General features: G+C 50.8%; 4 protein-coding genes across 5 annotated transcripts; 3 read left to right on the top strand and 1 right to left on the bottom strand.

Moving 5' to 3' along the window:
• The first annotated feature begins 1877 nt into the window (after positions 1–1877).
• Positions 1878–4462, top strand: Odf3b (outer dense fiber of sperm tails 3B). Its single transcript, XM_051159424.1, has 7 exons — positions 1878–1939; positions 2272–2415; positions 2633–2836; positions 3066–3170; positions 3284–3405; positions 3830–3970; positions 4119–4462. Exons 2-7 carry the CDS (start codon positions 2307–2309, stop codon positions 4197–4199), a joined length of 762 nt encoding a protein of 253 aa, XP_051015381.1. The 5' UTR covers positions 1878–1939; positions 2272–2306; the 3' UTR covers positions 4200–4462.
• Positions 4463–4779: 317 nt separating this feature from the next.
• On the top strand, positions 4780–8118 carry Tymp (thymidine phosphorylase). The gene is made up of 9 exons (XM_051160208.1): positions 4780–5062; positions 5206–5408; positions 5967–6065; positions 6428–6557; positions 6676–6794; positions 7140–7302; positions 7385–7615; positions 7707–7847; positions 7933–8118. The coding sequence occupies exons 1-9, from the start codon at positions 4870–4872 to the stop codon at positions 8088–8090; spliced, it is 1437 nt and encodes a 478-aa protein (XP_051016165.1). The 5' UTR covers positions 4780–4869; the 3' UTR covers positions 8091–8118.
• LOC127201551 (protein SCO2 homolog, mitochondrial) lies at positions 7702–9868 on the top strand. Of its 2 annotated transcripts, none has more exons than XM_051160204.1 (2): positions 7702–7847; positions 9034–9868. In XM_051160204.1, the coding sequence occupies exon 2, from the start codon at positions 9050–9052 to the stop codon at positions 9821–9823; it is 774 nt and encodes a 257-aa protein (XP_051016161.1). In that variant the 5' UTR covers positions 7702–7847; positions 9034–9049; the 3' UTR covers positions 9824–9868. The 2 variants fall into 2 exon arrangements, with proteins under 2 accessions (XP_051016161.1, XP_051016163.1); XM_051160206.1 differs by lacking the exon at positions 7702–7847 and adding an exon at positions 7885–7907.
• Positions 9869–10000: 132 nt separating this feature from the next.
• Positions 10001–26149, bottom strand: Ncaph2 (non-SMC condensin II complex subunit H2). The gene is made up of 20 exons (XM_051160207.1): positions 25928–26149; positions 20445–20546; positions 17980–18035; positions 17587–17671; positions 17437–17505; positions 17271–17350; positions 17039–17184; positions 16631–16705; positions 16140–16240; positions 12142–12213; positions 11869–11935; positions 11641–11748; positions 11474–11527; positions 11244–11314; positions 11070–11166; positions 10903–10971; positions 10745–10800; positions 10532–10633; positions 10280–10429; positions 10001–10200 (listed from the first exon to the last, which is right to left on the bottom strand). Exons 1-20 carry the CDS (start codon positions 26033–26035, stop codon positions 10060–10062), a joined length of 1809 nt encoding a protein of 602 aa, XP_051016164.1. The 5' UTR covers positions 26036–26149; the 3' UTR covers positions 10001–10059.
• Between the last annotated feature and the right edge of the window lie 50 nt (positions 26150–26199).

The raw sequence follows: 26199 nt of genomic DNA, 5'->3' as shown, positions 1-26199 counted from the left end.
GCTGGGTGTGGTGGCACACACCTTTAATCTCAGCACTCAGGAGGCAGAGGCAGGCAACTCACTGTGAGTTCAATGCTAGCCTCATCTCCAAGGTCAGTCCAGGACAGCGAAGGCTACACAGAGAAACTCTGCCTCGAAAAACCAAAAAACCAAAATCCTTGAAGAAAATAGGAACAGGCTAGAGAGATGGCTCAGTGGATAAGAGCACTCACTGCTCTTCCAGAGGTCCTGAGTTCAATTCCCAGCAGCCACATGGTGGCTCACAACCATCTGTAATGTGATCTGATGCCCTCTTCTGGCCTGCAGATGTATATGTAGGCAGAGCACTGTATACATAATAATAAATAGATAAATCTTTAAAAAAAAAAAAAAAAAAAGGAACAGAAACCCCTATCTCAGAGAGGGGGGGGGGGAGGGAGAAGAAGAAGAAGAAGAAGAAATTTTAACATAATATTTTAACATAACATAATAAAGACTATCCCCTATCTCAGAGAGGGGGGGGGGGAGGGAGAAGAAGAAGAAGAAGAAGAAATTTTAACATAATATTTTAACATAACATAATAAAGACTATGTGTGACTGGCCTACAGCCAATATCATACTAAAGAGAAAAAGCTTAAGAGCATTTTCACTAAAAACCAGCAGCAAGGCAGAATGACCTTCCCCACTTTTATTCAGCATATTTCTTGAAGTCTTAGCTACAGCAATAAAACAAAAGAAAATACAAATAGACACAAGTAGGAATAGAAGACAAACTACCCTTGTTTGCAGATACTATGCATAAGAGACCTTAAAGACTCATTCTGTAGATTAGGCTCTCCCGGAGGACCGACCTGCCTCTGCTGAGTACAGGGATAGGTGCTGCTGCACCTGGCCTGGTATCTAAGTTTCTGTTGGCTATCACTTTCACCTTTACCACGCTCACTAAAATGCCATCTTTTTACAAATAGATATTTATCATCTCTGATATATATATATATATATATATATATATATATATATATATATATATATAAATCTTTGATGCATTCTTTTGTTTTTATTGAGACAGGATCTCACTATGCACCCCAGGTTGGCCTTGAATTTAAGATCCTCCTGCCCCAGCTGGAGTAGTGCTGGAACTACCTGCTTACTCCAAAGTTTCCTTATTTTTAAAAATCTTTTGCTGCTGTTGTTGCTTGCAAAATAAACTCTAAATGTCATTAAGGCGTTGCACGCCTTTAATCCCAGCACTTGGGAGGCAGAGGCAGGCAGATCTCTATGAGTTCGAGGCCAGCCTGGTCTACAGAGTCCAGGACAGCCAGGACTACATGGAGAAACCCTATCTCCAAAAACAAAAACAAAACAAAACAAAACAAAAAACAAAAAAGATTTTCATTAGCACTGAGGTTATCTTAGGGCTATACATTTTTCTCTACTTTAGATGCATTCTATACAATTTTCCTCTGAAATATTTTATATCATTTGTGACTCAAGAGCTGAGTTTCCTTTTGATTCCAAAGTTTTTAAAGTTTACTTAAAAAAAAAAAACTTCATTGAGAATTTGTATTGGAGTGTGATCCACTCGTACACTGCAGTCTCTCTAGTATATTTATATTATTTTATGATCCAAAATATTAGTTTTGCAAATGTTTCATGGGCTTACACAAATGCATAGTTAAACTGAGCTTTCTGTATTCTTCCTTTATTCTGAAGCTTGTTTGTTTGTTTGTTTGTCTGCAGATTTGTCTCATTCCGGAACCAGTGCGTTAGTCTGTGACCCAGCCTAATGCCCAGCTAGCACACAGCCTCGGCAGTGGCAGGCTGAAGGCCCTGGAGGGTGGGGTCAGGCCCTTGGTTGCCAGGAAGCAAGATGGGACATAATGGGGTCTGAGAGTTTTTGACGAGAGGGTTGTCACGCTCCCCAGCTTTGCTTTCCCAAGAGGGTAGCCACAACAGCAGGTCAGTGCATCTCCAGGCCTTCCCTCCGAGCACCCAGTGCCCCTATAGGGACCTTCCCAGCATCTCTAAAATCACTCTCTCACTCAGAAACTCCACTTTGCAATGTCTGGGTCCGAACTTGGCCCGAACTTAAACATTTGTACTGAAACCCCTAGGATAGAAGTCCATAGATGACTTTGAAGCTCGTTTCTGCCCCAGTGCACCCGCCTCCCATCCTGGGAAACTATTGTTTGTTTTCCCGGTGCCCTGGGATACGTGCTAGGCTTTGCACTCGGTCGTACTGGTCCCGAGTGGAGCTGGAGAAGTGTGTCTCCTAAGAATTCTGCCCACAGGTGCAGCAAAGCCATAGGCGCCCCCCGCCTGCGTCATGGGCTCAGAAGTCTGGGTCGGCACTTGGCGCCCACATCGGCCCCGCGGCCCCATCGCGGCGCTCCACAGAGGCCCGGGGCCCAAATACAAGCTGCCACCGAACACCGGTAGCAAGGGCGGGTGTCGGGGGAGGAAGTTGGGAAGGTGGTACTGTGGGCGGTCTACACACTGCTGCCTGGAACCCAGGCACATAAGTGTGCCTGGGGCAAAAGGGGAGGCCAAAAGATGAAGGGTGTGTTCTGGGCCTGCCTTGATGAAATGGGGGAAGGAAAGGAGATGACAGCCTCTGGGCACTGCGGGAGGTGACGCGGGGACTGTCCGCAGGTTACATCTTGCACGACCCGTCTCGGCCGCGCGCCCCCGCCTTCACTTTCGGCTCGCGCCTGCCCCTGAAACACACTTCCTGCGGGCCCGGGCCGAGCCACCTGGTGCCTGCCCGCATGACAGTCCGCGGCATCGAAGGCGCCCCGGCTTTCTCCATCTATGGTCGCCTAAGCCACACAGCGCCCTTCCGCACTCCGGGACCGGGTCAGCACCCTGGGGCCCGGGTCTCCCCAACGTGGAACTGTCTCCAAGAAGGCCCATTAGGAAATTCCCCATCCAAACCCAGAATGCAGGGAACCTCTTACCCATACCCAGAAACCCTAACCTCACTGTGGCTCCAATTTCTCCTTAGTGCCAAGACCCCAGGCTAAACTCCCCATACCTCACCCCACCCCACCCCTGTTCTGGCTCACACTCTTTGTCCATCCCATAGGCAGGTATTTCCCAGAACGTGCGGGAAACATGACACACCCTTCGGCTCCTCGGCATACCATGGCTTCCCGAAACTGGGGCATCCTCTCGAAGCAACAAACCCCAGGTGAGGCCAGAAGGGCTGGGTCCAACACTAGGGACCTTCCCACACCCCATCCGGAAGCCTGCCATAAAAGCAAGGAGACTGGTACAAGTGCCTTCTTCTTGGCTCCTCCTTAGGCCCTGCATCCTACACTGTGCCTTCGCTCTTGGGCCCACGTGTCATAGGCAAAGTCTCAGCCCCAAATTACTCGTTCTATGGCCGCAGCACTGTGGGCAGCTGCTTCGAGGACCTCAGCAAGGTGGGCAAAGGGCTGACAGCTGAACGTCTCTAGTAATCAAGAGGGACAGTGGAAAGCCGGGCGTGGTGTCGCACACCCTTAATCCCAGCAGTGCTCGGGAGGCAGAGGCAGGCGGATCTCTGTGAGTTCGAGGCCAGCCTGGTCTACAAAGTGAGTCTAGGCAAGGCTGTTATACAGAGAAACCCTGTCTCGAACCCTCCCCCCCAAAAAAAGGGGGCCAGTGGAGAGTTGGGGGTGATGAAGAACTGCAGGCATCTCACCACTCGTCAAACTGAAGCAGAAGTTCAAAGCCAGCCTGGGGTGTATAGTGAAATTTGGGAGGGGGGGGGAAAGGAGAGGGAGGGGGGAGAGAGGGAAAGGGAGCCTGCCAGTAGTTCACAATGGAGAATGATGACTGGGTCCAGCACCCCTCTTGTACTCCTAGACCCCAGGCCCCTGTGCCTACCACGTTGTGAACCCTGGGATCTACAAGCCTCGAGCCCCGCAGTTCACGATGTTGGCGCGGACTTCACCACCCCAAGACAGCACACCGAAGCCAGGACCTGCATCCTACAGCGTGGACAAGGTGGTGTGGAGTTCAGAAGGGGAATCTAGGGGCAGGGGATGAGGGTCTGAGGTCTAAGGCATGGGTCAGAGTCCCCGGGGAACAGGCACCCCTGTAGGAAGCCGAACAGCTGGCTTGGTAAGGTCAGCTGCGTCTCCTGGGCCTGCAGCACCGGAAGCCTCGTGGCTGGACCTTCGGGATCAGGCATTCAGACTACCTGGCCCCCATGATAGCCCACGTGGACGACTGACGCCAGCAGGCGGGCACTGGCCCTCGGTTGTTTGCTTAAAAGCTTTTCAAGCCAGCGTTGTGTGTGTCTTTCTTTCTGCGTGGTGGGCAAGGGGGGGATAGGGCGTGACCATCGATGGTGTCTGAACTTAGAGATCAGGCAAGCAGGACAGTGGTGCTCAGGACCCATTCGTACCAAGACCCCAGGGAACCAGCAGAGTGAAGGCCAGTCTGGAGCGCCATAATCTGACCCTTAAGGTCCCGGGAACATCTACTGGCCACAAGGCAGCCGATAGGGAGCCGCCACTGAAGCGGTGATTGGCCTTCCCTTGACAAGTGCCGCCTACTGGAACCGCCCTATGAGTTGTCCCTGAACTACCTGTTGGCCACCAGTCTCTTCTGCACCTAACTCCACACCAGGCTGAGGGATCCGAGGCCGGAACCGGGCCAGATCCAAAAAAAACTGGTAAAGGCTCCTGAACTGAATAGGTAGTGGACTGGGATCAAGTTGTGAGGTTGAAGCCAGACAGAGGGGTAGGGGTGGGGGGTTGGTGTTGAGAAAGACGTGGGACAGTGATGGACATCATAGACACATATAAGAGCAAGGTTCGGACAAGTGACCATGGCTTCAGGGAAATGGGTGAAGGGGGAGGTTCCACCAGCCTCTTAATATCCCCCTGCAGGTTGGAGCAATGGCAGCTCCGGGGACATCACCTCCCTCAGCCCCAGAGGCAGCTGGTGCCGACTCAGGGGGAGGGAGTGGGGAGGCCAGGCGGCTGCCTGAGCTGATCCAGCTGAAACGAGATGGAGGGCATCTGAGCGAGGCAAATATCAGGGACTTCGTGCACGCTGTGATGGATGGGAGCGCACAGGACACACAAATCGGTGTGTGGGAAGCCCTAACTAGACCCGGATATTCCCCCACTCCCTCCCTCCCCAACTGTCCCAAAGGTACCACAAGGATCCACAGTAACCCACCGCCATCACGGGCCCCAGGAAACTCATGCTTGTTCATATGCCGGTGCTAGGGGCCATGTTGATGGCCATTCGGCTGCAGGGCATGGACCTAGAGGAGACGTCTGTGCTGACTCGGGCCCTGGCAGAGTCTGGGCAGCAACTGAAGTGGCCCAAATCCTGGCACCAGCAGCTTGTGGATAAACACTCCACAGGAGGTGTGGGTGATAAGGTTAGCCTGGTTCTGGCACCTGCCCTGGCTGCATGTGGCTGCAAGGTTAGTGACCACCAACCTCTACAAATCTCTGGCTCACTCACAGGCACCTCCATACCCTCAAGCCAGACTCAAAACTCTCAAACCCAGGGCTGTCTCATTCCCCAATACCGACCAAATATTCCATGATGGAATAGGGAAGGGACCTCCTCCAAGAGCTGACAGGAAGAGCTGGTTCTTTTTTCTTGTCCCTCAGACTTGGGTCCCAGATAATGAGTGCCAGTCCCTGCCCTACTTACAAATTACTCCCCACCAAGTACAATTTATTTTCCTTTCCACCAATTTTAAACATTGACTGAAATATCACAACTGCTTTTTTGGGGAGGGGGTTTCTTTTTGAGACAGGGTTTCTCTGTGTAGCCTTGGCTGTCCTGGACTCGAACTCTTAGAGATCCACCTGCCTCTGCCTCTCAAGTGCTGGGATTAAAGGTGTGTGCCACCACCAGCTGGCTTTTTTTTTTTTTTTTTTTTAAGTGATTTCAGCTGATGTTCTTACTGGAGGAAAGATGACATGGGGAAAAGGGGAGGTGTACAGGGGCAGACAACATTCCTGTCCACCAGGTGCCAATGATCAGCGGACGCAGTCTTGGGCACACGGGGGGCACACTGGATAAGCTGGAGTCAATTCCTGGGTTCAGTGTCACCCAGAGCCCAGAGCAGGTACACGTGGGTCACTAATTGATCACTGATCAAGGTTGAGGGAGTCACTGGCTAGAACCACGGGATGATCAAGGGATAGGTTATTTATCTGGGTCACTAGTGAGAATGTTGACTATTCTAAAGGTCACTGATTGTGGAGTCATCCAGAGACCTTTGGTCAGGACCATTACTTGGGAATGGGTAGAAAACACTGTCTGAGCTGCTAAACATTAATGTGTCACTAACTAGCTGATCAGGATCCTTGGCATCAGTCACCGGAACCGGATTATTGACACCCCCTGGTCATGTTTGTAACTTTTGCTGGGTCAGGGCCAGTGAGAGGGAGAGTCCTTCCTCAGAGGTCACTGACAGTGTCTGAACAGATGCTGCTGATTCTTGAGGAAGCGGGCTGCTGCATTGTTGGCCAGAGTGAAAAGCTGGTGCCTGCTGATGGAATCCTGTACGCTGCACGAGATGTGACAGCCACTGTGGACAGTGTACCACTCATCACAGGTGACGTGAGATGGGGCAGCCTCGCTGACATGCAATCCACTACAGACTTTTATCACTGAGGCAGCCCCTCCTTGTCCCCAGATACATACCTTAGGATAACATTTTCTCTTCTCCACAGCCTCAATCCTCAGTAAGAAGGCCGTGGAGGGACTGTCCACTCTGGTGGTAGATGTTAAGTTTGGGGGGGCTGCAGTCTTCCCAGACCAGGAGCAGGCCCGCAAGCTGGCAAAGACGTTGGTGAGCCCGTGCTAAGCCTGAGTGTCCTTTCTATGAAGGGATGCCACCTCTGTCATACCCCTGCCTCTGCCCACTCGACTCTCTTGGTAGAACCAACTGGCAATCCCCCTTTCCAGACTTCCTACCCTATCCAATTAAGGCTGTCCTGACCTTGGGCCTGGGGAAATTCTCCACAGAGTCCCTCCACTTAGGGCAAATGACAAGACCACCCCACCATCACCACCTCTGAGGCCTGGCAGTGTTGGTTTCTGACCTCCACCCTAAGCCTTTGCTGACATCCTAAGCCAGGTGCAGCAGGTATGGGATTTGATAACACCGGCTGGACACTGAGTAGTGCCTCCCCAGGTTAGCGTCGGGGAGAGCCTGGGGCTGCGGGTCGCCGCAGCCCTGACTGCCATGGATAACCCTCTGGGCCGCAGTGTGGGTCATACTCTGGAAGTGGAAGAAGCGTTGCTTTGCCTGGATGGTGCGGGGCCGCCGGATCTACGGGAACTGGTCACTAGGCTAGGTGAGAGGGCTGGGGTTAAGACCACAGTATCAGTATGCCAGGAACTCAGCTTCTGAGCGCCACCCCGCCCGCCCGCCAACAGGGGGCGCCATCCTTTGGCTTAGCGAACAGGCGGAAACCCAAGACCAGGGCGCCGCTCGAGTGGCCGCGGCCTTAGATAACGGCTCTGCGCGGCGCCGCTTCCAGCTGATGCTTTCGGCGCAGGGCGTGGACCCACGCCTAGCCAGAGCGTTGTGCTCCGGGAGCCCCACGCAACGCCGACAGCTGCTACCACACGCCCGAATGCAAGAGGAGCTGCTCGCACCTGCAGACGGTGAGACCGGATATCCTCGGCACCAGGCCCCACCCTACTTCCTCTCCGTCTCTTTCCGGGTCCTGGCACATGAGCCCGCCTTCTCCTTTAGGCACTGTGGAGGGCGTTTTAGCGCTGCAGCTTGCCCGTGTGCTGCACGAGCTCGGAGCTGGACGCTGCCGAGCTGGGCAGCCGATCAGGCCTGGAGTGGGTGCTGAACTGTTGGTCGACGTGGGCCAGTGGCTGTACCGCGGTAAGCGCTGTCTGGACCCCGTAGCCACTCCTACCCTTCGGGTCCTCCGCTGTGACCTAGGTAACCGCTTCCGTCGCCCGCACAGGGACCCCTTGGCTCCGCGTGCACCTGGACAGCCCTGCGCTCAGCAGCCAGCAGCGCCGCGCTCTACAGGGGGCGCTCGTATTGTCAGATCGAGCACCCTTCAAGGCTCCTTCACCCTTCGCTGAGCTAGTCCTCCCATCGACCACCGCACAGCCTTAAAACTCGACCCCACCGCACCCGGGTGGGTTCTGTAGTTTGGCAAGCCCCCCACCCGTCCAGGGGAGAGACCGGGGGATGGGGTGGGGGCGGGACCACGACACAACTAACCTCCGCGGTTTGCCTTTGCGGGTGCTGCGCACCATGGTGAGCTAGAGACCTGTTGGGACCCAGAAAAGGGGATGTATTGGGAATATTTGCCAACACCCGCCCCCCTCCCCGCCGCCCCGTCTTCTCAGGTTGGTCCCAGCTCAGGGACAAATGGGTCGATGGTGCCCTGGGCATGCGCTGTCTCCTGTCCTCTGAGCCATCTCAGAGAAGGGCCAAGCTTGAGCCACACAGGACAATATAATTGAGCCCAGTAAGCTGGGTGCTGGTGGCTCTAAATGGTAGTTGTAAGCTTCTCTTGACAAAGCCCAGGGGCCCTTGCAGAAAACATGGAGTTAATAAGGCGTGGGGTGGGGGACTGCAGAGGCATGTGCCAACGAGTCTGCCCAGGAAGGTGTAGATAGGACACAGTTCAAGGCGGACAGCAGCTGGGTTGTGTGACATTGGTGGCACTTGTTTTCTACTGAGCCCCAGATCACCCAGAAGTGACCCTTGAAGCCAGAAAGTATTTCTTTAAGGTCGTAAGCCAGAATATCAACATCCTCCCTTATAAAAAGAGAATTTATTGTAAATAGACACATGCGTTGAAATGCCCAGGCAAAGCATATTCACAATGTTCCCAGGCATCCAGAGGGAAGCCTGGCAGTTGAGGTGCAGGGTGAGGCTCGCTGTGGACATTGATGTTGCCTAGGCTGCAGCGTAAGGTACAACAGTTCTGAGTTCAGATGAGCTAGTGCAGACAGCTGGCTAACCTGCTTGAATGTGAGTGACAAGTTTCTGTGGCACCTGGTACCTCATCTGTTCTTTTCTGACTTCTGGCATGTCTATTCATTTCCAGGAGCTTCAGGTCCGTGATGCTACTGGCTCTAGGGCCCAAAGCCTGGCCCAAACTCTCTCACTTGAAACCTCGAGTTCTTCTCAGGGTCACAGGAGGTGAAACTCAGTATGTAAAGTCCCGGCACTGGTCAGGGCAGGGCCAGCCCCGAGGCCCTGGGCTAAGAACTAGACTGCTGATCACTGCCCTGTTTGGGGCTGGGCTGGGCTGGGCTTGGCTGTCCGCAAGAGCTGAGAAGGAACAGTGGCACCAACAGAAACGAACAGAGGCCCTGCGCCAGGCCGCTGTGGGCCAGGGTGACTTCAGCCTGCTGGACCACAAAGGCAGGCCTCGATGCAAAGCTGACTTCCGAGGCCAGTGGGTGCTGATGTACTTTGGGTTCACTCACTGCCCTGATATCTGCCCCGATGAACTGGAGAAGCTGGTGCAGGTGGTGCGGAAGCTGGAGGCGGAGCCTGGCCTGCCCCTGGTGCAGCCTGTCTTCATCACGGTGGACCCAGAACGGGATGACGTGGCAGCCATGGCCCGCTATGTGCAGGACTTCCACCCCAGACTGCTGGGGCTGACTGGTTCTACAGAACAAGTGGCCCAGGCTAGTCGCAACTACCGGGTATATTACAGTGCTGGTCCCAAGGATGAAGACCAGGACTACATTGTGGACCACTCCATTGCCATCTACTTGCTCAACCCAGACGGTCTCTTCACTGACTACTATGGTCGGAGCAGGTCAGCAGAGCAGATTGTAGACAGTGTACGTCAGCACATTGCTGCCTTCCACAGCATCCTGCCCTGAACTATATATACTGCCTAGGCCCTGTCATTAAATGGATGTACTTAATCTGTGTGTGTGCTCTGTACCAGCAGCCCATTTGAATGGTTTGTTGGGTGAACAGGTGGGGTGGCAACAGCACTTTATTAGGCTAGGCCAGCTAGGAGGCAGCACTGGAGTAAGTGGCCCCACTGCACATTAGGGGCACAGCAAGACTTGCAGGCACATACTACCTTCCACCCTGCCTCAGTGCACTCCACTCAAGGCTGGGCCATGGATGGGGCAGCATAGGTCTGGAAGCGTGTGTGGGCTCGCTGGTGTGTGAGCAGTCTCAGAGACATGGTGTCCACAGCTGCCTCCAGTCCCGGCTGCTGAGTAATCTCCACTGTATAGTCATTAGCCTGTGGAGATGAGGAGTTAGCCTGTGGAGATGAGGAGTCCAGGGGTGTTTCCCCAGCCCTTGTGTCCCAGGCCACTTACCAGTTGCAGGGAGGCCAGCATGGAGCGGCACACCTCAAAAGCAGGCTGCCCAGCTACAAGCTCTGCAAAGGGACACCACTCATTGAGCCGGGGAAACTGTGAAACCAGCTGGTCCCCACAGGTGTGGATATCAAAGGGCACGTGCTGCTCCTGCACAGGAGGAGGATATGTTAGCTTCATATGGAGAGACAGCTCGGGACAAAGGCCAGGCTGTGGTAGAAGGACATCATTGGTGAAAGCGTGCCTCCTCACCTGCTCCTGGAGCAGGGGCTGAATGGTATTTTCCCAGTCCCTGATGCGTTGGCTCAGCTCTGTCTCCTGCACAAACTTCTGGGAGGTGGCAATGAAGAGTTCCTACAGAAGGACCAGTGGAGTGGGGGTGGGGGGAGAAGGACCAGTGGGTTCTCCCTTGCATGGAAGGACCCAGGGTGCCCCACTGCTCCCACCTCTGTGAGCCAGGCCTACCACATTTCTTCGGACCAGCTCCTCATATCTCAGGGACTCTGGCATAGCCTCTGCATCTAGAAAGCCCAACCATGAACTGCTGCAGCTATGGAGCCACGTATCTGCCCTCCTGCAGCTCTTGCTCCCTCAGCACACCTCAGATCCCCACCCAGGCCTACCCAGGTCAGCAGTTTCCTCAGGCATCACCCCATCAGGCCTGGCATACTCTTCGGGCTCTAGAAAGTCATCTGTGGAGGCATGGGAGAGGTGAGCAGAGGCAGCTGCCCAGCCAGCGGAGGTTCTGAGAGTACTAACACCGACCTCCAGCCACCATCAAAGGCTGTACCTGCTGCTACCCCTAGGTCTTCTAGGGACTCTTCCAAGCGTTCCTCCTCTACAGGCCACAGATCCTCCGTGGCCCTGGGCAGCCATTGCTCAGTCATCTGTCCAAAGAACATGTATGAGGAAACTCATCTTCCAGGTCCTGTGGGTCTCAGACCTCAATGCTATGGGTACTTGCCTTCCGTCTCCGCAGCTTTTGAAGGGTCTCTAGCTGTTCTTTTACCTGCTTCCAGTACAGCACGTCCATGTCTGCAGGTGAAAACCTTTTAAGGGGCTTCCCCATCCAACCCAAGCTCAGCCTTGTCCACCCGGAGCTTCAAGTGACCCTGACAGGCGGGAAAGGGGTAGAGCTGGGGAAAGTAGAAAAGACTGTTTTCTCTGAACAGGTACGTAGGATCCCAGCCTCACCTGCAAAGGTTGGGCCCTTCTGCCGAGTCCTCCTGCCACCAGTATTATCAGCATCTGTGAGACAGTGGTTAACAAGAGCCAAGCCAAAACCTCAATGGTCCACAGATGGGACTGCTCACAGCACCCAGGAAAAAGGGTATGCCACCTTAGCCCACACATTCACTCACAGGCAGCCAAGTACCACTGGTGGAAGTCCTGCAGCTTGCTGGCACACTTCCTCTTGCGCTTCTGTCCTGGAGCCTCCTCCACAGAGGGTGGCACGGAATAGGGTTTACCTGGAGGCAGAGAGGGACTGCCTCAAGAGTAGCCAATGGAAAGGGAAGCAGAACCCACCTCCAGCCCATTACCTCAGCCCAGGAAGGGAGCGCAAGTGAGGTGCCGCCAACCCTGCTTACCTTTCTGGAAGATCTTCGAGGACAGGGAGTCAAAAGGGTCCAGGCTCTGCCAGGGGTCTGGGGTCTTCTGAGCACAAAACACAAGAGAGAAGCTGAGGAGGGGAAAGTGTAAGCCCTCCCTACCAGAGCCGCCGCACGTGACAGCTCAGGATCAGAGCCCCAGAGCTGCATGGTGGAGAAGTGCTGAAGGTCTAAAGGCCAACAGGGCAAAGGCAGGACAGGTAATGTGAACATGCCTTTCCCACCAAGGCACAGGGACCTGGCATCTCTTACCTGTAGCAGGGGGGCAGGTTCCAGGGGCCCTTGTCGTTCCTGCAGCATGTATCCCCTTGGCAAGGTGGTACTCTGCAAGAAATAGCCCATAGGCTCTCTTTTGGGCCCTGTGCACTCAAGACTCTCAAGATCCCAGAAGTTCTGCTCAGGCTCGCATCAATAACATATGGTGGGTTGGAGAAATGGCTCAGAGGTTAAGAGCACTGGCTGTTCTTCCAAAGGTCCTGAGTTCAATTCCCAGCAACCACATCATGGCTCACGATCATTTATAATGAGATCTGGTACCCTCTTCTGGCATGTATGTGTAACACTGTGTACATAATAAATAAATAAATCTTTAAAAAAAAAAAAAAAAAAAAATAACATATGGTTCAAGGGCACGCTCAGGGCCTAACTCAAAGATTAAAGACCTTACAGAAGACTGTGAAGTGTTGACGGAAGTGCTCGCCTGCTAGAGTGAGGACCTGAGTTCAATCCCCAGCATTCACATGAGTAGCCAGGTGTGCTGGTGCTTACTTATGTTGCTTAACAGCTTCCTCCCAGATTCACACTCTGACATAGGATGTGAAAAGGGAAGGGAAACCACAGAATGTTCTAAGGCAGTGGTTCTCAACCTTCCAACCATAAAAGTATTTTCATTACTACATAACTAATTTTTCTAGTGTTACGACCATAATGTAAATATCTGATATGCAACCCCCAAAGGGTTGTGACCCACAGATGGACCCACTTTTCTAAGGGGAGGTCAAACACTCCACCCTGCAAGGAAGCTCCTTACGCTCAAGAAATAACTCAAAGCTTCAGGAACCATCTAAAACTGATCAGATGCACTGTATCCCTACCTCCTCAAGAGAACATACACATAGAGGCTGCCGAGAGAAGGCTCTCCAGCAGCCCAACCACTTAGGTTCAGAAGCAGAGACCAGCCACGCTGTGCAGAAGACTCTCAGGCAAACTGAGCCCCAGAAAGGGTATTCTCCAACCGGGTGAGCTGCCTGCAACCTGGGCAGCGGCTCCGGGTTTCCAGCTTTTAGTTCCCTACACAGGGCGAGCAGACATTTGCTCACAGCTCCCCGAAAAGAATGTCACACAACAGAACTGACACCTGAACAGGGGCGTGACAGAATGAAGATGAAGGGGAACTGTTTGTCGGGATGACAGTCGTCTTCTATGTGCTATGGGGTGGCATGCCTGCTTGAGGAGTGGGGTCCATCACAGGAATACGGAGAGGCCCTGAAAACAGCTAAAAGGTGTGGTGTGTGGTCTGACAGCGCCTCAGGGCGGAGGAGGTTGCTTGGCCATTGCTGTGTAGTGTATGAAATGTTCCTGAGGCTGAGATGGCGGCCAAGCAAGAACTTGTTTGTATAAAGGAGAAATTGCAGCCCTAAAGGGAGATGCAGTTAGCAGCTTTCATTCTAGCCTCTGATCTGACAGGTAAATGAGAGGATGAGGTGGGCCACTGACTTGCCATTTCTTAGAGCTTAGAGGCTGAAAGGAAAATAAAGTACAAAGTAGATTCGTGTTCAGAAGCCCTTCCTGGGATCTAAGAACTCGGAACCCATGGGGCTATTATGAGTGAGGAGGACATGATGGAACGTGATGGAAGGCACCCCTCATGAAAGAGCCTGCCAAGTCTGCCTCGTGTCGTCCTGGGACATGGAATCAGAGAAGGTCAGCCTGACAGCTGTGGAGACAGAGTCTGAGCAATGTAGCCGCCCACCCTCCTTAAGGCAAAGGCTGCATAACCCTGGGACATGGAGGAAGTCAGCAGGACTGGCTTATCAGAGCCATAGGAACTTGGTTACCTCTGTCTGAGGTCCGCAGAAATGTCAGGGAATGGAAAACAGTGGAGGAAGGGTAAGGCCCTGCTGAGGGGACTGAGAGTAAAGCAGCTGTGTTTGAACACCACTTTGCCAGGCCACACAGAATATGTAAACAGAAGAGTTTTTAAAATGCTTGACTCACTAGTGGCCTGAGACTGCTCTGGGATGTGATCTTGATGAGGTTGGAGACTTTGGCCGATCTGACCAGTCTAGAGCAGCGTATGAATCAAGTTTGTAAGGTGCTGAAGCACTAGGAAGTACAGCAGACAGTGGGCCTCTGTATAACTGAAGAATGCTCAGTGTGGCTGCTACAGAAAGGCTCACGAAGGTTTGGGCGGGCCAAACAGATGTGTACTCCAGTATCCCACGGTCCTTCCCTGAACACTAGAAGTTCAGAAGGCTATAGCTAGGGGCTGCAGCAAAAATTGCCTGAGCACAGTTCCTATAGGGCTTTTGGTCTTGGTCAGGCACAGAAGCAGAACACAAAGACTTGTCGCCCCAGCATTGGGGAGGTGGAGATAGGCAGCTTCCTGGAGTTGAGTGGCCGGCTGGCCTAGCCTAACAGATGAGCCCCGGGCCCTAGTGAGAGACCTTGTCTCAGAAGACAGGGTGGAGACTAGAGATGGTTCATCAGTTAAGAGCCTGGCTACTCCAGCAGAGGACCCAAGTTTGGTTCCCAACACCCCCTGGGCAGCTCACACTGTCTATAAATCCAGTTCTAAGGGATCTAACTGCCTCTTCTGGCCCCCACGGGCACCAGATATGAATGCATGCATGGATGTGCGTTTACTCACACACATGAAAAATAAAAAGGAATCTTTTTTTGAAAAAAGAAAAGCAGGACAGCTCTTGAGGAATGAAACTTAAGCCTCTGGCTCCCACATACACGAATACAAACAATCCTAAGGAGAACTAGTCATGGGGAAATTTTTCCTTTAAAAACACAGTATCACAGCCAGCTACGATGGTGCACACCAGTAATCCCAGTACTAGGGAGGCAGAGGCAGGAGGATCGCTGTGAGCTCGAGGCCAGCCTGGTCTACAAAGTGAGTCCAGGACAGGCAGAGAAATTCTGTTTCAAAAAAAAACAAAATGAAAAAAACCAAACAAAACAGAACACAGTATTGCTGGGGATTTAAGTACACAGTAGAGTGCCAACCTAGCATGTACAATACACTGGGTACAACAGCTAGCACCATAAATATAAGTAAAGGACCAAGTAAGGAGAGCACAAGAGCCTGGCATGCTAGCTCAGTACTTGTCCCAGCATTTGGGAAGCTGAGGCAGGAAGATCACACAAGTCCAAGATTAGCCTGGACTATAAAAATGAGACCCCATCTCTCCAATACCCAAACCAAACAAAGTGAATAATAGACTATAACCTCTACCCGGAATTAATAAATGCTACTGTTTCCTCCTAAATACAGCAGGTTGGTGTTAAAATAAAAAATTTCCCCTTTTGTGTGTGTAAAGTGTGTGTGATGTGCATAATGTCTTTTTTCGCTTGAGTGTGGCTGTACACATGTGTAAGTCCACAGCTGATGTTAGGGTCCTCCTCGGTGGTTTCCACCATATTCACTGAGGCAGTCTATCAAACAAACCCACAGCTCACCCTACGTGTAGTCCTACCAGCCAGCTTGTTCTGAGCATCCGGTCTCTACTGCTTAGGGCTAGCATTCCAAGCAGGCTGCCACACCTACCCTAAATTTATGTGGCTTCTGAGGATCTCAGCCCCGGTCCTTAGGTCCCGTGCTTACACAGCAAGTGTTTTAACCACCGAGCCACCTTCCCAGCTCATGAGTGGATTTTTTGCTTTTAAGACAAGCTCTCAATATATAGCTCAGGCTGGCCTAAAACTCTTCACAGTCCTGCCTCAGCCACCAGAGTAGAGGGATTCTAAGTATTAATGAACCTGCCTGGTTTTACTTAAAAAATAAAAAATAAAAAACTTTAAAATTTCTGTATATGTGTAGGGAGACAGTATACACATGTGCAAATGCCCAGGGAGGTGGCACCAGATCCATCTGCATATGTATAGGGAGGCAGTCAGTGTCCACGTGTGCAGGTGCCCCTGGTAGAGGCACTAGATTCCCCATTTGCAGCATGTGTGTAGGGAAGTAGTCAGTGTCCACGAGTGCAGATGCCCGTGGTGGAGGCACTATCTCCCCATCCCACCTGCTGTGAGGTCCTGGGCTCGGCCGACTCTGCAGAAGCCTCCGGGGGCTCCTCTGCCACATCCTCTGCATCCTCATCTCCACCGCTGAGCACTGGGCCTTCTAGAAAAGTGTTTGGGCGGGAACCAAGAAACCAGTTAGCCCTAATGAGGCAGAGGCTAGGCAGTGATGGAGTTTCCATGTAGGAGGCTCATAGCCAAGTCCCAGAAGAAATGGACAGGCCAATCTCTCCTCTACTCCAACTGAGCTATCGCCCAGCCCAGATAGTCTTTTGCCATTTACATTTACCCAGAAGAGACCTGGGAAAGCAAATCTCACTGAAGATTGAGCCCCAGCACAAGAGCCAACAAAGACTGTATCTGCTACTAGTAGGCCTGTTCCCCAAAAGCCAATGAACAGGAAGCAGACAAGACAGGCTAGGGAAGCCAAGAGCATCCAAAGTCAGATCCCACCTTGCTCTACCTCCCTGATGCTCTCTCTCTCTCTTCTCACCTGGCTCTGGGGAGCCGTTGAGTACAGAAACAGGACTCCCGTTCCTAGACACTTCCATTGGCTGCTCCTCAGCATCTGGGAGACAGATATTATAGACTGGTCAGGGTCCCTACTGGTGCCCAGTGAGCCTCTCTAGATTGTCAGCCAAAAGCAGGACCCAGCAGGCCCCAAGCCTGGGACTAAGGTACCAGGTACCAGACCCCAATCCTGAGCCGAGCTGGCAATCAAGGTACAAAAGAAAGATGAGGGAGAGAAGCCCTGGCCAACCTATTCAAAGTGGAAAAAGCACGTGGCGAGAGACAGCTTCTAAAACTAGAGATGGCAGGTAGAAGGCACCCAACAGTAGTTTGCCAAAAGAGAGACTTCTAGTACTTCCTCCCCACTAAGCCCGCACATCCAAACCCTTACCTTTCTGGCTCCTTGGCATGGGATACACATCCACAGGCTCCACAGGACACATTCCCACTGGATCCAACATAAAGGAACCTCTGGGATGAGGGGTACATGTGTTCATCCTGAAATCCTTCCGGCTGGCCAAGATCTCACCCTGACAGCTGTGTTGGCAAAAACATAGTTGTCACCGAGGCCTGGGCAGGCAGGCTTCCTGCCCTTCTCTCCCATGCTAGCTCCGTGTTGGTACCTGTACAAGGGGCTGTTGTTCTTTTCCACTTCATCAGGAGCCACCAGGGCCATGGGCAGAAGGGGTATGATAAGCAGCTCCTGTGGGTCGGGAGGGGAGAGCTCGGAATTCTACCCAGAGTAGCACTCCAACTGCTATCCCCACCTCACAGGGCCAGGACACTCACACTGGACGCCTGGTCATTTTTCAGATCCACATTAGCCCGGGAGTCCGGGAAGTCATCCAGTGACACGAACTGCAGGAGACAGCACAGACCCATGGCATCAGGACCAGACAAGTACCCAGGGCTCAGGCCACATGCCCCAACTCAACTCACCTCTTCCTCCATCTCACAGGAAGTCCCTGAGTTGACAGCCCTGTTGTTCCCATCTTCTTGTACTAGAGAGAGCTGCTTGGCTCGCCTGAGAGAGTAAAACATACCAAGAGCATCCTGGGAGGCTTCAGGAGCCTCCCAAGCTGCCAACAGAACACAGCTAAGAAGAGGAAAGCCTCTTACTCCTGGCTCACTTGGGTTTTTTGCCTTTTTGGGTTTTTTGTTTTGTTTTGTTTTGTTTTTTCGAGACAGTGTCTCTCTGTGTAGCCTTGACTGTCCTGGACTTGCTTTGTAGACCAGGTTGGCCTCGAACTCACAGCGATCCACCTGCTTCTGCCTCTGCCTCCCAAGTGCTGGGATTAAAGGCGTGTGTCCTGGCTCACTTGTAATACTCACCTTTTGCCAGAAATAAAATCAAGAGCCTGGTACACCAGCAGATAGAGGTACTCCACCTGGTAACCAGAGGCAGACAGTAAGGATGTGGAAAGGAGGGGCCTGTCTAAAATGCTGTTTGGAAACATTGCCTAGGGCAGGGGACCTTTCTTATTAGACACTGGTACACACCAGATCTGGCCATCGCCTCCAAATCTCCATACAAGTCAAGCCAATTCGACTACTACTAAGTAACTCCCACTACCCAGAGTGATGGCATATGCCATCACATGGGAGGCTGAAGCAGGAGGATTACACTGAGTTTGATGCCAGCCAAAACTATACAAAAGTTCTGGGCTAGAGTGTGAGATTCCATTTAATAAATAAATAAATAAATAAATAAAGACAACAAGCCAGTACTCAAAGGCTTGAGGCAGGAGAATCTCAGACTCAAGGCCAGACTGGGCTGTGTGCCTAGCTACTGTCAGAAAACAAAGCACACTAGATACACAAACAAAAACATAAACACAAAAATAATTCTCTGGGGCTGGAGAAACGGCTCAGCAGTTAAGAGAGCTTGCTGTTCTTTCAGAGGACCTGCATCTGGTTCCTGGCAAGCACAGCAGCCACTCACAGCCGCCTGCAGGTCCAGCTCCAGGGGACTCCGGCGACCCAGGCCTCGGTGCCTGTACTCAGGCACACACAACCACACACATAAGTACCTGGCATGCCAACACATGAATCTGAGTCCATGGTAAAAAGCCTAACACAGCAGTGCATGCTTGTAACCCTAGCCTGGGGAAGGCTCCGGTAGCAGAAACGGGAGGAGCCCTGAAGCTCACTGGCCAGCCAGCCAAAGGCATCAGTGAGCATCAGGTTAAGTGAGAGACCCGGTCTCAAAAACAGAAAGTGGAAAGAGATTAAAGGCACAAGACATCAACCTTAGGGTTCCACATTCATGTACATACACATGCACAGGGCACACACATACAACAACAATTATAATGATAATAATTCTCAAATCAAGTCAGTCTAATCAGAATTACTTTGACAGCTGAGGTTTCTATCACTCCCTTGTCCCATAGTCCACACAGCCTCCTTGACATAGGTCACGACCATGTCCCAATGGGTGCCCATCATGCTTCAGACAGCTCCTGGCACACACCCCCACAGACCAGAACCCTCACATATAGTACCCACTGCTCTTATGCCCGGCACCCCAAGGCCAGCTGCAGCTCCTCCTCCTAGCTATGCAACCGCATTCACAGGAAGGCGCCATGAGTCTCTGATGGCTGTCTCAACAGGAGGCCTATGGTGAACCTGTCTGACAGATCTTTCACTTGCTTCTTTTTCTTCTTCTTTTTTTTTTTTTTCCTTCTTTTTGATTGAGACTAGGGTTTCTCTGTGTAAACCTGGTTGTCCCGGAACTCAATTAGTGGTCCAGCCAGGTCTCAAACTCAGAGATCTGCGTGCCTCTGCCTGGTATTAAAGGGTGTGCTGCCACCTCTGGATTTTCACTTGCTTCTTATTGGTCTCCTCTTAGGGGTTGGTCTTGTCACTGTGCATTCAGATGCTGATTTTTGTGCCCAGAGTTCGGGCACAGAACAGTCTGGACATGGGCACTGTCATTACTATTGAAGAATAGTAATAGCCCTGTCTCAATGTTATTTAAAAATTGTCCTCCATCATCTCTGGTCAACAAAAAGTCCAACAGCCAATAATTGGGCAGGAGACACCGGGCGTGGTGATGTATGCCTGAGTTGAGGCGGGTCCCAAGTGGAGCAGAGAGAGGAGATAAGGCTGCCATGAGGACAAAGATGGAGCGGGAGCGCTAGGGTCAGATGCTGTGAGGACAAAGATGGAGCAGGAGTGCTAGGGTCAGATGCTGTGAGGACAAAGATAGAGCAGGAGTGCTAGGGTCAGATGCACAGTCACACCTGGATCTTTATGTGGGTGCTGAGGGCCCAAGCTCAGTCCTCGTGTTTAGACAGCACTTCTGCCAACTGAACCATTCGGAACTCAAATTTACCTTGGCACTGCAGATCACGTCTGCTATCCAAACACAGAGCAAGCTCAAGGCCAGTCTGAGCTAATAAACCCTAACTCAAAACCTAACAGATTGGAGATACAGCTTGCTTGGTGAAGCATGTACCTAGCATGCACAAAGCCTTACCTTTGACCCTGCCCTAAAGACTCCAAAAATTGGACAGTGATATACACCTGTCATACTCCTGTCACTCCAGGAGACAGCGGCAAAGGGATCAGAAGTTCAAGGTTATTTTCCTCTGATATGCACGCACAATGTTTGAGATCAGCCTGGGATGCATGGGATGTGTCTCAAAAAAGCAAACCATAAACCCCCAGTTTCTCTGGCATTGAGAGTAATGAAGTGTGACCTATGGTGCAGGCAAGTCGCAGATCTGTATCGTGCTGCTGCCCTGGAAGGAGCTCAACCCTGAAGCACAGACATGAGCTGCCGTGGAACCCACCTTTTTACTGTAGACACAGGCTGAGCCCTGGATCAACAGTGCTGCCTCGACGAAGTTCATTGTGGTTTTGCCTTCGTCAAAAGAAATGCAGATCTGGTCCAGCTGTAGGAAAGAACATCAGTGAGCTGGACTTGGTGGGCATGCCTGTGATGCCAGCAGGTGGGAGACGGAGGCAGGACTCAAGGTCTGCCTGAGCTACATAGTGAGACAGTCTCAAAGGCAGTAAGACAGCAGTACAGGAGAAGCCTATGCTCACGTCCTCCCAGGGCAGCTCAGTCCACCACCCACAAGCACAGATAACTCCTAGCCTACTCTAGAGCTTGCCAGCTGCCTCTGGCTGTTTCTAGAGGAAAGGTACACCTTTGTGAGTCCCCTGCTTCCTAGATCCTTGGAAACCAAGTATTTTGGAAGAGGGAGGTGCCCAAAGGATACTGACCATGATGGTTAAAGCTGCATACCAGCTCTCATCAGCAGTCCACATTGTACCTACCCAGGCAGAGACAGGAAATGGGTGGCGTAAGCAGCTCTCCCTCTGCAATCCTCCTTGGCCTCTGTGAGCCTTGGCTCTTAACCAGTGTTTTGATTATTTTTTTTCCCCTTGAACAGGGATGGACAGATGGATGCCATGTGCATCTGTCCCTCCCTGGTCAAGCTATGAGCCACACTTATGTCAACAATTGCCAAACCTATCCTCAGAACAGCTTTCTTCCTGAGGTTCTGGGGTTCCATTTACAAATACCTATTGAGGGTCTTAGAAAAAAAAATCAAGACACCCCACAGAACTGTTCTTCAAGGTATTGGGGATTGAACTCAGGTTTCTTGCAGACACTCTTACTACTGCCCAAACTGTCTTATTCAACTATCCAAGTTTTTGTTTTGTTTTTCGAGACAGGGTTTCTCTGTGTAGCCTTGGCTCTTCTGGACTTGCTTTCTAGACCAGGCTGGCCTCAAACTCACAGCGATCCCCCTGCCTCTGCCTCTGCCTCTGCAGGGATTAAAGGTGTGCGCCACCACACCCAGCTGACTATCCAGATTTTTATAAACAGGTATCACATCAACAAGTCCATGCTGGACTCCAAGCAGCCCCACTTATGCCCAGAAACAGAATGATCTGGGCTCCTCTGCTCTTTCGCTCACCAGCCAGTTCAACCTGGGAACAGCCCGTACCACTTCAGCTTCCTGTCCAGTGGCAGCTGCCCTAGGCCAGCCTAACCTCTAACAGGGCTCCTCCAGACCCCCAGTCTTCTCCTGTCTGTTCTTTATAGGTTTTCTGCCACTTGGAGAAAACCTGAAGAAAACCAGAAATTCTAAACAAGGCCTCCAAGGGAGGTCTCTAAACTCACCAGTTTCTTCCAGCTTCCATCCTTTCCCTGTGAGCTACACTTTTATGCCTTCCCCGGAGGCAAGTACATAGAATGTTTCATCTCATCAGATATGGCAACTCCTTTTTTACCTCAAATAAAATCAGGTCCCTCAGTCAGAGCCTTTATAGTATCCTAAGTTTTTCTTTCCACTCTAATATTTGTTTGTGACAACACAGATACAGGCGGGGGTGGGGGTGGGTGGGAAGAGGTCTGCTTTGTCCACTATCAGCTGTGATGTCCGGCTTTTCATTAATCTCTCTAGTGACTATTTCAGTTTTTGTTGTAAAGATTACATTGGTTTATATAAAACAGAAAGAAACAGTGCTTAGGCCAAATAATACCCAACAATGTGATTCCTACTTTGACACCCATACTCCCTAAAGAGCAGGAATTTTGTTTAATTTTTGTTGTTGTTTGTTTTTGTTTTTCGAGACAGGGTTTCTCTGCGTAGCCTTGACTGTCCTGGACTCGCTTTTTAGACAAGGCTGGCCACGAACTCACAGATCCACCTGCCTCTGCCTCAAGAGCAGGAATTTTATCAAAGCGTAAGTTATTCTTTGCTTGCCATCCTTTTTTTTTTTTTTTTTTTAACTTTAAGGTGGTTATTGGCACACAATAAATAAATGAATAAATAATGTAATACCATAAGGTATGTTAGAACACTCTGGTAACTGTATGGATAACAAACAGAGAGCATAGACAGCACCAGTGGCCGAGTAGCAAAGTGTCAGGAGATACAAAGGAGCCGTTTTGTTGTTATTTGAATTTTGAAACAGGTCTCATATAGCTCAGGCTTAGCTTCAAATTTATTCTGCAGCCAAAAATGATCTTGAACTGACCCTCCTACCTCCACTTCACTATCAAGTATTGAGATAACAGGGCTGGAGAGATGGCTCAGAGGTTAAGAGCACTGACTGCTCTTCCAGAGGTCCTGAGTTCAATTCCCAGCAACCACATGGTGGCTCACAACCATCTATAATGTGATCTAATGTGCACTGTATACATAATAAATAAATCTTAAAAAAAAAAAAAAAAGTATTGAGATAACAGAAACGACAGTAATATATACCCAGCGTAGAGAAGCAGAGCTGGTCAACCCAGGAAGCAAATTTAACAGACCCTTTTAGGAAAACTGACTCCACAGTGTGACCTCCTTCCTAACACTGCTCTTGGCAGTTCTCGGCCAACTATGCAGGGCAAGTTGATCATCAGATCACATGTTCATTTAATATGCATTTATCCTGCACCTACTATGTGTCAGTTATTCTACAAAGGAGAAGAAAGCATATACGTAGTCTCTACCCTGTGGGGTGGAGACAGACCACAAACAAGCAAGCAAGCTGAAGAATAGCTTGTGACATTGTGTTGTAACAGAAAGAATTACTTTAAATGGTCAGCTGACACTTAAGCCTTAATGGATGAGGGCCGGACGTGGCGGCGCACACTTTTAATCGCAACACTAGGGAGGCAGAGGCAGGTGGATCTCTGGGTTTGAGGCCAGCCTGGTCTACAGAGTGAGTTCCATAACAGCCAGGGTTACACAGAGAAACCTGCCTCTTGAGAAGCCAAAATACAATAAATACATAAATAATAAAAGACTTAAAGGATGAAAAAGACTCAGCTGTAAGTAGAAGAGTCACTAGTAAGACAAGAAATTACAAATACCCTTCAGCCAAGAACAAGCACGGGATGCCATAGGTTGACTGTTCAAAACAACCATAGCAACAATGGAGAGCATCTTGAGGTGTGGCTTAGTGACAGGGCACTTGCCTACCACACATGAAGCCTGTGGCCAGTGAGCTGGCTCAGTGGATAAATGACACTGCCATGAAGCCTGGTGACCTAATTCAGTTCCCAGTACCTCCACAGTAGAAGAACAGACTCCCACAAGTTGCCATCTGACCTCCACAAGCACACTGGCATGCATGTACCCACACACACACTACTTTTAATTTTTAAAGTCAAAATCACAAAAACAAAAAACCCGCACGAGGTACAGAGGTACAGAATACTCATGGGTAAAGCAAAAACTACTGAGCAACACATGCAATGAAAACCCCAAGGGCTTTAAACTAACCAATGTTGTGGCCTGACTATAATTTTCCCCCCAAAGATGTGCATGTGCTTGATTTATGTGCGCCGTGTGCTTGCAGGGGTCCACAGAACCAGAATGCGGTCCTAGAACCCCTGAGAGTTAAAGGCCGCTGTGAACTGCATGATTTGGTTCTGGGAACCGAACCCAGGTCCTCTGCAGGAGCAGCAAGTGCTCTTAACCAGAGTCACCTCTCTGGCAATCATTTTACATTTCTAAAACATTAAGTGGGTGTTTTGCTTGCATCAATTCTGTGCACCACTTGTGTGCTTGGTGCCAGTGGAGGCCAGGTGAAGGCATTGGATGCCCTGGAAGTTACAGATAGTTCTTATGTGTCCTGTGGAGGCTTAGAATTGAACCTGGGTCCTATGGGAGACCAGCCAGTGCTCTGAAGTGATGAACTATCTCTCCAGCTCACTACACCCCATTTCTCTCTCCAGTTTTAATTCTTACTGCTGGATGGCGCCCAATCTAGGAACTTGGATGGGAAGGTTTTAAATATCTAGGTGTAATAGGCCTAGACATAATGGAGGAACAGACGAACTTAAGGAACATTCTGGCAACATAATCGACAGACTCCATAGATAAAGTTGGCGTGGGATATGAGGCCTTACTACATCTCTTAATTTTCACCGTTAGTTATACAGTAAAACTCTATACCAAAATAGAGAGCTAGAATGTGGACCAGCAGTCAAAAGCTCCACATTAAATAAAACCCAAGAGCGTATATAACATCCCAGCACATGCCAAAGGAGTGGCTAGAACAAACAGATTTGGAGGCAACACTGGGACAGCTTACAAGGAGGAGCAGTATGGGTGTATCCCAGCACATAGGGTTGAAAACCTATATTTTAAAAATCACACAAGTAAGATTTTCTATTTTTAAGGGAAAGAAGGCTCCACCCCGAGTAGCTCAACACTTAAGTGAGGAAAAAAAGAAGCAGTGAAATAGAAATCTTAACAGTACTGTTTCAGAATAGAAATGATCAGACCAACAAATGCTCCCCAACTGTATTAATTGCAAGACATTTCCAGTGTCTCTTGTATTCTGTAAGATGAACACCGCTACTGTTCAAGACAGATCTATAACTATTCAGTAATGGATTCCGATTGTGTTGGGTTAAGGAGTGAAAAGGCACAAACCGAGGACCTAGACACGGCAGCTAAAACTGTTAGCATAGAATGTTATAGGTTAGACTACAGCACAAACCAAGGGCGGATCCTTTAGGACAGAGCTGGCTCAAGTTAAGAGGCCCGGGTGTGGGTGCGTCGCTCTACTCTAGGGAGGAGACGTGGGCGGAGCTTGAGGTCTAAGCTAGGAAATCCCTTCCGGATGCAGACCTCTCCAATACAGTAAGAGTCCACACACAGTAGGGTCGATCAGTATTCGCAAATAATCAGGTGTCTGAGACACGAAGATTTCGAGTTTAAGGCCTGCCTTGGCCTGCCCCCCCCCCCCACCAAGGAGAAAGGGGGCACAAAAAGGAAAAAGAAATTAAAAAGGCAGCTGGGCGGTGGTGGCACACGCCTTTAATCCCAGCACTTGGGAGGCAGAGGCAGGCGGATCGCTGAGTTCGAGGCCAGCTTGGTCTACAAAGCGAGTCCAGGATAGTCAAGGCTACACAGAGAAACCATGTCTCGAAACCCCCCTCCCAAATTAAAAAGGCTAGTGGTAGAGCGCTTGCCAAACTTGTACAAAATCCTAGGTCAATTCCTAAACATTGCAAAAACAAAACAAAAATTATGCTTCCTAACGTATTGCACTCCTCAAAGAAAATGGAAATAATATATTCATTGGATAAAATTATCACCAACTAAATCGATTACAATTTTCACTAATCGGCAGAGACTTGAAACTGACAGCGCCAGGATAATCTAACTGAACAAAGTTTCCCGAGGCAGACTGGAGTTGGGGGAGTAAAGAAACAAGACTAAAGACAAAACACCAGACGGCTACAGACCTGGAGGCGGAGAGTGGCAGTGCAGCCTGGGTCCCCAGGCTGGTGCCATTCCCCCGCCGCCCTCACCTCCTCCAGATACTCGCCCAGCTGTGTCGCCACGTCAACCTCCCAGTTCTTAGTGAGATCCCGAATGGGCTGCAAGAGGTGAGCAAAGCGCACCTCCACATCCTCCATGTCCAGACAGGGACTAGAGGCCCGGGACCGTACACTGGCTCCGGATAGGGACAACAGGTTTAACCAGCTACTGGCTCTGGCGGCATTTTGGCGTTCCCGCCCAGGAAGTACGTACACAGGACGCGACGCGCACACCTATGACGTAACGCGGGCCCATCTTTGAA

This window comes from Acomys russatus, chromosome 17 (genome assembly GCF_903995435.1).
Source record: "Acomys russatus chromosome 17, mAcoRus1.1, whole genome shotgun sequence".
Taxonomy (NCBI): domain Eukaryota; kingdom Metazoa; phylum Chordata; class Mammalia; order Rodentia; family Muridae; genus Acomys; species Acomys russatus.
This window is presented reverse-complemented; position numbering and strand designations above follow the sequence as displayed.

Excerpts from the sequence above, each read along its gene's own strand:
- Odf3b (XM_051159424.1), top strand. The coding sequence starts at position 2,307 with ATGGGCTCAGAAGTCTGGGTCGGCACTTGGCGCCCACATCGGCCCCGC. Across the intron at positions 3,171-3,283 it reads CTCGAAGCAACAAACCCCAG|GCCCTGCATCCTACACTGTG; the intron begins GTGAGGCCAGAA and ends GCTCCTCCTTAG. Across the intron at positions 3,971-4,118 it reads CATCCTACAGCGTGGACAAG|CACCGGAAGCCTCGTGGCTG; the intron begins GTGGTGTGGAGT and ends CTGGGCCTGCAG.
- Tymp (XM_051160208.1), top strand. The coding sequence starts at position 4,870 with ATGGCAGCTCCGGGGACATCACCTCCCTCAGCCCCAGAGGCAGCTGGT. Across the intron at positions 5,409-5,966 it reads TGGCTGCATGTGGCTGCAAG|GTGCCAATGATCAGCGGACG; the intron begins GTTAGTGACCAC and ends CCTGTCCACCAG. Across the intron at positions 7,616-7,706 it reads GCTGCTCGCACCTGCAGACG|GCACTGTGGAGGGCGTTTTA; the intron begins GTGAGACCGGAT and ends CTTCTCCTTTAG.
- LOC127201551 (XM_051160204.1), top strand. The coding sequence starts at position 9,050 with ATGCTACTGGCTCTAGGGCCCAAAGCCTGGCCCAAACTCTCTCACTTG.
- Ncaph2 (XM_051160207.1), bottom strand. The coding sequence starts at position 26,035 with ATGGAGGATGTGGAGGTGCGCTTTGCTCACCTCTTGCAGCCCATTCGG. Across the intron at positions 16,241-16,630 it reads CAACGGCTCCCCAGAGCCAG|AAGGCCCAGTGCTCAGCGGT; the intron begins GTGAGAAGAGAG and ends ACACTTTTCTAG. Across the intron at positions 11,528-11,640 it reads CCAGTGGTACTTGGCTGCCT|ATGCTGATAATACTGGTGGC; the intron begins GTGAGTGAATGT and ends ACTGTCTCACAG.